Consider the following 9,937-nt stretch of genomic DNA (forward strand, 5'->3'; position numbering starts at 1 on the left):
GGGCAGGAGGCCGCACGTGGCGGCGGCAGCGCTCAAGGTCGCGGGCGGGCGGGCGGCGCGGTGGCCCGTCGCGGTGGCGGTGGGGGCCCTGCGGCGGGCCTAGGCCCCGCGGACGGTGGGGCAGGGGCCTGCGGGCGAGCCTAGGCCGCGGCCCGTTGCCCCGGCAACGCGCGGCCCCGCAGCGGGAGCGGAACCGTCCGGCGCCCCCGCCCAACCGACCGCCCCTTCCCCGCAGCCGGGGCCGCCGGGCCCCGCCATGCCTATCGTGGAGAAGCTGAAGGAGGCCCTGAAGCCGGGCCGGAGAGAGGCGGGCGAGGACGGGGAGCTGGGCCGGCTGCTGGCCGCCTCGGCCAAGAAGGTGCTGCTGCAGAAGATCGAGTTCGAGCCCGCCAGCCGCGGGGTCTCCGGGCACCTGGAGCTGCTGCGGGGCAAGTACGTGCTGCTCAACCCCCGCACCGAGGCCACCGGCCGCCACCGCGGCCCCGAGGAGGGGCTGCCCGGCAAGCAGGGTACGTAGAGAGGGCAAGGGGGGCTCTCCCTTTGCTCCGCACCGCCGTGGCTCAGCACCCCTCTCCCCGCAGGCAGCAGCCATGCCCCGGGAGGTCCGGGGGACGGGGTCCCTGCGCCCCAGAAGGTGCTCTTCCCCATGGAGCGTCTCTCCATGAAGTGGGAACGGATCTACCGGATCGGCGCTGGGCTGCAGAACCTGGGGAACACCTGCTTCCTCAACTCCACGGTGCAGTGCCTGACCTACACCCCGCCGCTCGCCAACTACCTGCTCTCCAAGGAGCACAGCCGCAGCTGTGAGTGGGGAGGGATGGCTCGGTGGGGAGCAGGAGCGTCCCGCATGTCATGCTCCCCGTGCTGCGCTCAGCACCTCTGTGTGTGGCTCTCACCGAGGGCTGTGCAGGTGTTGGGATGTGCCTTCTCTCCTCCCTCCTGCCCCTTTCTCCATCGAGAGGTCATTCCTGTGTATAGCTTGCTTTTCCTGGCTGTAGCAGTGTTTCCAAGCTCCGTATCATCATGTCTGAGGAGGCTTTGTCTCTGCTGGGCATAGCCAGGGCTAAGATGGGTCCAAAGAGATCTGCTGACTTCCTGGGGGCTGAGCTGGGGGTTCCAAACAGCCCCTGCCTGGGGCGGAAGGCTGTGTACAGGCAGGAGGTGCTGTTGGTGGGTGGCTTTGAAAAGGAGTCTAGCGGGCACGGTTCTAAGCTGAGACCAAGGGGAGCACATGGGGCTTGCAGCCCCGTCCACGGGGCTCTGGTGGGATCTGCCCCTCAGGGCTGACCTGTGGGCTCTGCCCGCAAGTTCCTGGATGGTTCCCCTCCATGTGGGTGGTGTCTCATGTGGGGGCTTGCAATGGCTGGTGCTGTGATAGGGCTGCGCCAGCCGGGGTGGCATGTGCTGGTCCCCATGTACCCGGGATGCCCCAGAGCTGTACAGTAGCACAGAGCTCACAGGGAAAACTGGGAGTGGCTGAGCTGTGTTGGACCAGAGATCCCTTCTCCCCTGTTCTGCCGCCATCTCTCCTGGGTTTGTCCCCAACGTCCTGTCTTCTCCTCTCCTGCTCTAGGTCACCATGGAGGATTTTGCATGATGTGCATTATGCAGAACCACATGATCCAGGCTTTTGCCAACAGTGGCAACGCAATAAAGCCAGTGTCCTTCATCCGAGATCTCAAAAGTAAGGATGGCTGCCCTCCCCTTCCCTCCCGTAGCCGTGCAGGAGAGCGGTGACTAAGGCAGGAGCAGAACCTTTGAGATCAGGGCAGGCCTTGGCAGATGGCTCTGCTGAGATGACTCACTGAGCCTGCCAGGGGCTGGTGACTTCATGGGCTGTGTGGGGCTTCCCCTGTGGCCAGCATGAGTCCAATGTCTGGTTTGGGTTGAGGGGGCTCAACCCCTGGGGTCCAGGCCGCAAGGGAGGGAGGAAGGGCCTGTGTCTGCTGCAGCACATGCTGGGGCTGATTCCTCCCTCTCCTGCAGAGATTGCCCAGCACATCCGCTTTGGCAACCAGGAGGATGCACATGAGTTCCTTCGTTACACCATTGACGCCATGCAGAAGGCCTGCCTGAATGGCTGTACTAAGTATGTGGGGCCTCTGATGGCCCGTTGCTGCTCTTCTCCACTGTCCCCTCACTGGTCCCCTGCACCCGTGGGAGGGGGCTGTGGGGTGAATGTGTCCCCCAGGTCGGACTCGTAGAGGGAGGAACTGACTCCAGGGGCCTCAGGGGGATGGCCCAATGCTCTGCCCCTCTGTGACACAGCTCTGGGCTGCTGTCTGCCTTCTCCTGACACCTCCACCCCAGCATAGCTGTGGTCCTGTCCCCAAATCCTGAAGCTGCTATGGGTTTGGATCCTGTCCCAGTTTCCGGGGAATCCAGGCGTGCTAGTTCAGCCCCAGCTCTGTGGCTGAGCAGCTTTTCCCTGGGCCGTCCGTCCTGGGAAGCTGGCGTTGCCTCTGTGTGCCATGCCGGGCTCTGAACTCCAGCCAAGAGTTTCTGCTCCTTCCAGACGAAGGTGCATGTCGGAGCCTGGTGCCCCCCCCCCGAGCTCCGCCACCAGGAGAGCAGACGGGCAGAGGCTGTGACTTCCCCCTGCTCCCAGAGCTCTACAGCTCAACCGCTGGCTGGAGCGTGGGGGGGACCTGTCCTGAGGACACAGCGGTGGCCCACGGGGGTGGCCGTTGTGGAGGGCGGTGTGAGATCTGGCGCTGCTGTCTCTAGGTTGGATCGCCAGACCCAGGCCACGACGCTGGTTCACCAGATCTTTGGCGGTTACCTGCGGTCCCGTGGTGAGTGCTGGCTGCCGGATCCCGGGGCTGTGATTCCCTGGGCTGCTCTTTCCCTGAAAGCTGCGCAGTCAAAATCTTTCGGGGAAAATTGCTAAGCATGTGTTGGTCAGTCTTGTGGTACCCGTGGGTCGTGACCCTTGTTGTGGCAATAGAAAAAGCTGTTGGCTGTGGGTCCCCAGCTCATTGCCACCAGCAAAGGAGCCCGTGTTGCCAGCTATCACGGCACATAGTGGAATTGCCAGGCTATGAATCCTGGTGCTCACATCCCAGAGTCTAAACCCGGAGAGAGGGGACACCGTGGCTGCTGGTGCTCTGCTAGGGTGGTGGTGGGTGCAGGGGTGGTGCCAAGGTGTGCTCATTGCCCTTTCTGTTGCAGTGAAGTGCTCAGTGTGCAAGACTGTCTCAGACACCTACGACCCTTACCTGGACCTGGCGCTGGAGATCAGGGTACTGCGGGAGTTGGGGATGGGGAGGAGCTCGTCTCTCAGGGGAATGTTTCTGCAGCTGCACCGTTGCTGCTCTCAAAGCTCCTGACCTGCCAGTGTCGAGGCACAGTGCAGGCAAAAGGGAAGCAGCTTCTTTTGCTGCACTGCCTTCTCTCTGGCGGAGCAGTGCCCATTGCCTGAGTGGGAGCCACGACTCCTCTGTTGAGGCTCTGTGGTGTTGGGGGGCAGTGCAGCTGTCCCTTGCGGCACGCAGACCAGTGCCACGCCAGTGGCAGGCTCACGGGTTTGGTGTAGCCTGTGGCCCTGTGCTCATGTTATCCCCTCGGCATCAGCGTCTCGGCAGGGAGCCGGGCTGGGGTGGATGGGCCGCTCGTGCCCTGACCTCCCCTCTGTCCTCGCAGCAAGCGGCGAACATAGTGCGGGCGCTGGAGCTGTTTGTGAAGTCGGATGTGCTGGGCGGGGAGAACGCCTACATGTGTGCCAAGTGAGTGTGTAGGGCCACGGGTGTGCTGGTGGGAGGCCGCAATGCGGGAGGGCTTCTCTACCTGCTCCACTGCTAAACCGTGAGATGCGTGGCCATGCAACCCTGCGATGGAGCCTGCCACTCCTCAGCTCTCTCTTCTTGTGAGGAGGACCTGGGCCAGCAGACGTGGCCGTGTGCAGGTGCCCTGGAGCGGTGCCTGGTGTCAGCAGGGCCATTTCCATGGGGTTTGCCCTTGGCCAGGGCTAGCAATCACCTGGGTGCTGGAACAGCTTGAATAGCTTGAGCTTTTCCTGTGCAGATGCAAGAAGAAAGTGTCGGCCACCAAACGCTTCAGCATCCACCGAGCCTCCAACGTTCTCACACTCTCGCTGAAGCGCTTCACCAACTTCGGTGGAGGCAAAATCACAAAGGTGAGCGCTCAGCCATCCAGAGCTGGGGCTGTCTCCAGGCCAGAGGCCCTGCTGCCCCGGGCAGGGTGGGAAATGGGGTCCTGTGCACAGCGCGAGCTCTGCTGCTGTCCTGCAGCCCTTCCCCAGCTGTGCCGTGTGGTGGGAGTTCAGCTCATCCTGGCATCTTCCTCACCGTGACCTCTGCCTGGGCAGAGCCGGTCCCTCTCAAGAGATGGAACTCACAGGACAGCCAGGCTGCTCTCGCTCTAGCAAGAAAGCCATCTGCTGTTCAGGGTCCTGAGACATTCTTTCTCTGCAGGACGTGGGGTATCCTGAGTTCTTGAATATCCGCCCTTACATGTCTCAGAACAATGGGGATCCCATCATGTACAGCCTCTATGCGGTGCTGGTGCACTCGGGGTACAGCTGCCACGCCGGGCACTACTACTGCTATGTGAAGGTGAGCCCCGGGTGTTCTCTTAGCATCCCCTCTGGGCTGGGGGCTGACGGGTGCTGGTGGGTTCCTGTAGTGCGCAGAAAGGAGGGTGCTCAGCAGATGTGGGTGCCGTGGAGCACTGGATTGGGAGTACGGGCTGTGCTTCTATCACAGGAAGCGTGGAGGTCTGCTCTGGCAGAGTCCCCTTGCCTGCCCTGGGCCACCCATTGGTGTTTGGGGAGAGGAGCTCTGCTGATGAATGCTGTCCCTGCTGCTCTTCAGGCCGGGAGGGTCCCTGGACACAGCCCAACTCTGTTCTCTCTCCTTCTGCAGGCCAGTAACGGGCAGTGGTATCAGATGAACGATGATCTGGTCCGCTGCAGCAACATCAAAGTGGTCCTCAACCAGCAGGCCTACGTGCTCTTCTACCTGAGGTGAGTGTGCCCTGTGTCCCCTGGCCCCTTGGCCTCCTGTTCTCAGCATTTGGGACAGGGCTGGCAGCACATCCCTGGCTGTGGGAGAGAGCTTGGCCCAAGTAGCCCCAATGCCAGTGTGTGCCTGCACTGGCTCAGGAAAGAGTGGCAGGGAGAGGTCCAGCTCCTGTTCCTCACCTCCTCAGAGCTTCTGACTCCTATTTCTTGTGTGCATCTCTGACGAGAGTGTTCCAGTCGCTCAAACCCTCGCAGTTAATGCGTGCATTTCTCTGCCTTCACAGAATCCCCAGCCCCAGGAAGAGCTCAGAGGGCTCCATCGCCAAAGCAGCCCCCAGCCTGTCTGGCCGCACTGGCAGCTTCTCTGATCAGGTTAAGAAAACTGTGACCAACGGGCCCCTGTCTTCACCGCTGATGGGCCGGGTGAGTCCCAGAGGCTGCTCCCAGGAGCTGCTGCTCCTCTGCCTGCTCTGCGAGGGCTGGCGGCTGTGGCTTCGTTGCTCCCCATGGGCCGGAGGGATCCTGCTGAGCCTGGGGAGGGACGGGGAGGGCAGTCTCTCTGCGTCCTCAGCTCCTTGGATTCTCTCCTTGCTGAACTTCTCTCTTTCTCTGTACCTAGAGAGCAGACACGCTGCCAGGGAAGAAGCTGCCAGGGCCGGAGGAGGTGGGAGTCCCCGTGGCCCGTGGCACATTTGGCACGGGGCCGAAGCTGCAGAATGGAACCGCTCTGCCAAAGGGGCCCGCTGGGTCCCCGTCACCCAAACTGGCCCTCAAAGCCACCCACTCGGCCACAGCGCTGCCCGATGACACAGCCCGGAAGCTCAAGAAGCCTCTCTCCTTCCCGCAGCTGCCTCCCACACCCAGAGCAGTTCAGGGTTTCTGCGACACCAGCAACGCAAGCGTGGCCAAAGCGGAGCTGCCCCGGCAGAGCTCCTGGGAGAGCAGGCACCCACCTACCTCACCCAAGCTGCTGCTGGAGCCCAGCCCCGGCCAGGAGCCCGGCGGTGGTGGGGAGAACACCGGGAACCCGCAGAGGGACTCCTGTGGCAGTGGCACTGCCAGCCCAGCGCACGGCGTGGCGGGGAAGCTGCCCAAAGCGTCCCAGAAGGCCAAGAGTGAAACCGACGGCTTCTGCACCTCTCAGGAAACGGACTGTGGCACGGACCTCCCTGCGGGCCCCGGCGCTGAGCCGGCCACCCCCGAAGACTCCAAGCTGGCAAAATTGAAATCCTCCCTGCTGGCCGGCGCCACCCTGGAGCTGAGCAGCACCATGTCACCGCCACCGGCCAAGAAGCTGGCGCTCTCCGCCAAAAAGGTGAGTCTGGGCAACTGCCTTCTGCCTTGCGCCTTCTGAAGTGGGGCTTGTGTTGGGGCAAGTGTGGAGCTAATGTTGGGTGTCCTGCTGAGCCAGAGGGGGGTGGGAGAGCCCCTCAGCCCGGGATGCAGCAGTGTCTCTGCCCTCCCAGTGGGTCAGGGTGCGGGGCCAGGCCCCTGCTGTTTTTCGCATCCCTGAGTGATGCAGGGGAAATGGCCCTCTGCCTTCATGCTCAGGGGAGAGGTGGCTCTGCCAGTCCCTGCAGCGGGGTGGCCTCGCCAGCCTTCTCAGGGTAGCGTGTCCCCCGGGGTGAGTGGGAGCAGGGGACACCGCAGCTGGAGGGCTGCGGAGTTGCCCCCGCCCCGGGCAGCGGTGTGGGACCGGCCCTTGGCATGCTACTGTGCAGCCAGGGCTCAGGACGGCGCGCTGGGGTTTCTGTTCTTTAATATTCCTTCCTTCCTTTTTTCCTTTGTGCATCTAACTGAAAACACTTCTGATTCTTCTTCTACCACCCCTCACTTCCCTCCCCCCGTCTGTGTCTGTTCCCCTCCCCTTTCTCTGGGCTCCCCTTTTTATTTTCTCCTCTTGGCTCACGGAAACCTCTTTTCTTTAGACCACCAAGTTTTTATTTATGTCAATAACTGCAGGGCAGCACCCCGCGGAAGGCGAGCGGAAGTGACCGCCACCCACCACCTCACCCACAATTTGCTGACACCTACCCTACGAACACCACCCATCCCGACTCCTCTCCCTGGCCTTTCGGCAAGTCAAGGTAAGCAGTGCCATCGTTCCCAGCAAGGCCAGCAGCAGCCCTGGGCTGCTCCACGAGGCGGCTATCTGGCATCCCAGCTGGCTCAGAGGGCAATTTTGGCGGCTCTCCTGTTCCCCTGGGCTGGCAGGGCTTGCTCGGGATCCTAGGAGCAGGGCAGTTTCTCTGACTGTCGGCACAGGGTAGGAGGAAGCTTTGCAGGCTCTGACCACGGACTAGTGTCCTGTGGGATCAGGAGCCACCAACCTGGTTTAGATCTTGCTCTGGGTCTCCCTTGTAACCTTCACCATTGGCATGTGCTGCAGCTGCACTCGCTCTTTGCTAATCCCCTGTGGGACAGCGTGTGCCCTGCACGTGGCCAGCACTGGGCAGCTGCAGGGGCACCATGAGCTGCAGCTGCGGCTCTGGGAGCAGGGTCTGATTCAGATTTCGTGGCTGACAGTAGCAGTTGGGTTCTGTGCTTGTGCACCTCAGGGTGGGGAGGGAGAAAAGGGCTCCTTGACCTTGCTTTCAGATCATGTCAGCCGCTTTTCCTGTCCCTCAGGCTGTCCTCATCTGCTCCCAAACTGCCAAATCCTGAAAAGCCTGCCTTCAGCTTCATCCTCAACTCAGCCCCTCGGCTCCCAGCCTCCCCCCTGACCAACGGTTCCACTGCCCACCCTTCGCACCACTTTCCTCCCTGCAGCGGGGAGAGGAGGCTCAGCCAGGCCACCCCCGGCTCCTCCAAAAAGAAGCAGCGAAAGCATCATCATGGAGCAGATGGCAGCCCTCATGCTCCGGCTGTGAAGGGCAAGGATGAGGTCCCCAGCCCCCCCAGGAAGAGGAAGAATCTTGCTGAGGAGGGCTCGGTGTCCCTCACGGGGAAGAAGGCGGCAGGCAATGGTCCCAGCGGTGGCCAGGAGGGGTTGGGCTGTCAGGACCTGGAGAGCAGGCCCAAGCAGCAAGTGTCAGACCCCAGTACTTCCCTGGACACAGACCCCATCTCCCCCCTCAAGAAGAAGAAGAAGAAAAAGAAGAGGAGAATGGAGGAGGTGGAAGAACGCTGCTCTGGGACACTGTCCTCGAGCAGGTGAGGGGCTGGAGTCAGGCTAGAGCCCTGCTCTGCCTGAAATCAGGGCCGCCATTGCCTCTTGTCTTTCTGCGGGTGGGATGAGTCTTGCCATGGAATGAGCTGGCACACCGGCTTGCTGGGGGGGGGTTCCCCCCTCCCCGAGTGCAGTGTGGGTGGGGGAGCTCAAACGCTTCCACACTTTCCCCTCTGGTGTGGGTAGAGTGAGCTGACCCCCACTGCCTTCCCCAGCTCTAGGAGGGCTGAGACGGAGCCCGGGAGGAAAAAGCAGCGGCGCAACGTGGAGGCTGGGCCTGGAGAGAGCGAGCACCGCAAGCGCAAGCGGAGGGAAAGCCTCAGCGGCCCAGCCTTGGAGTGGCCAGCTGCCAATGGTGTCCAAGCCGCAGACAGCACACCAGGTATGGCCATGTGCCTCTACCCTGCCCAGAGCCGGCTGCTCGGCTGCCTGTGGAGCCCCTCACAAGCACTGGTGTCCAGTCCCTGGTGCTTGCTGGTCCCCACAGCTGCCTGGTGGTGCCTCCTGACCCTGCTGCTCATGCAGGAGCAGCCCAGTTGTACCCTGGATGAGGGTTTGCTCCTTTCCGGTCTTGTGGGGATGGGCCCTTGAGGGGTGAAGATTTGCCCCCTGGCTCCTCCCTGCCCAGAACAGGCCCCAATGTACCCAAAAACCCTGCACCATCAGGACCTTGTTAGTCCCGACAGTGTCTGGGACAAGATCTGCCTTGGAGATGGGGTGACACAGGAGCCCCTTCCGCTCCCTCCGCCTTCTCCTCACCCTGCTTTTTTCCACAGTCGCAGCGTGCGCTGAGGACAGCCAGGCTGGAGATGGGCACAGGCGCTCCCCAGCTGCCCCGAGCCCTGAGCCCGGCCGCGGGGCTGGTATAGCACCCCGGAGCCGGGAGGAGCCCAGCGTGGTGGAGGAGCTGCTCAGGAACTCCTTGGACAAGGCTTATGGCAAACAAGGTAATCCCCGCTTGCCTGGGTGGGCAAACAGCCCCATAGCGCCCCTGCCTCAAGCCCTGGAGGGGGGTAGAGCCCTCTGTGCTCTGCTGGGGCCCGAGCTGCCCCCTGCACCAGCGTGGGCAGGTGTGGGGGGCTCTGGGAGCTGGGCAGATGCGGGGGCTCCTGCGGGAGTGCTGGGGGTGCTGGAGTGAGGGGCTCCTGCCGCTGGCCCAGGATTGGGGGCCCTGCGCAGGTGGGTGCAGCGTGCGGAGTGTGCTGCTCCCCACTGACCGTGCTGCTCCCCAGTCCTCACCTGGGAGGGTGAGATCTCAGCTGTCAGCCAGGATGCCATTCGGGACGCAGCCTGGGCCCGCAGCGAGACTGTCATCGATGAGTGGGACGAGGAGTTTGACAGAGGGAAGGTGGGTGCTGCTAGCCATGTCCCGGCTGGGGGAGGCCGGGGGGGGGGACGACACTCTGCGCTCTGACCCCAGGAGCCTTCCTGCCTCTACACAGGTAAAGAAGATTAAAAAACTGAAGCGGGAGCGGAGGAGACACTTCAATCCCTTCCAACAGCTCCAGAACAGGCGCAACTTCTGGTCGGTGACGCATCCTGCCAAAGTGACCAGCCTGAGCCATCGGCTCTGAGGTGAGTGAGCCCGGAGGGGGGCAGGGAGGGGGGTGGCTGCCCGGCAGGGTGCTAACGCCACTCATCTCCCCCCAGGTTGAGATCTGCAACCCCCAGCCAGCACATGGAGCCATCCCAGGTCGAGGACTGGCTGGGGAGCACTGTCCTGGCTGGTGGACCCTGCTGCGGAGGGGACATCCTGTGTGTCTCCGTGGCCCCAGCCCTGGGGTCAT

The 9,937-nt window shown here is 62.8% G+C and overlaps 1 protein-coding gene across 1 annotated transcript; it reads left to right on the forward strand.

The window, feature by feature from the left end:
* Window positions 1-241: 241 nt before the first annotated feature.
* USP36 (ubiquitin specific peptidase 36) lies at window positions 242-9,724 on the forward strand. Its single transcript, XM_074160235.1, has 18 exons — window positions 242-509; window positions 582-803; window positions 1,574-1,684; window positions 1,987-2,089; window positions 2,728-2,795; window positions 3,172-3,242; window positions 3,643-3,725; window positions 4,024-4,135; window positions 4,434-4,574; window positions 4,884-4,984; window positions 5,266-5,404; window positions 5,601-6,296; window positions 6,944-7,068; window positions 7,610-8,134; window positions 8,366-8,532; window positions 8,927-9,097; window positions 9,383-9,498; window positions 9,593-9,724. The coding sequence occupies exons 1-18, from the start codon at window positions 257-259 to the stop codon at window positions 9,722-9,724; spliced, it is 3,336 nt and encodes a 1,111-aa protein (XP_074016336.1). The 5' UTR covers window positions 242-256.
* The last annotated feature ends 213 nt before the right edge of the window (window positions 9,725-9,937 follow it).

Source organism: Numenius arquata, chromosome 17 (assembly GCF_964106895.1).
Source record: "Numenius arquata chromosome 17, bNumArq3.hap1.1, whole genome shotgun sequence".
Classification (NCBI taxonomy): Eukaryota; Metazoa; Chordata; class Aves; order Charadriiformes; family Scolopacidae; genus Numenius; species Numenius arquata.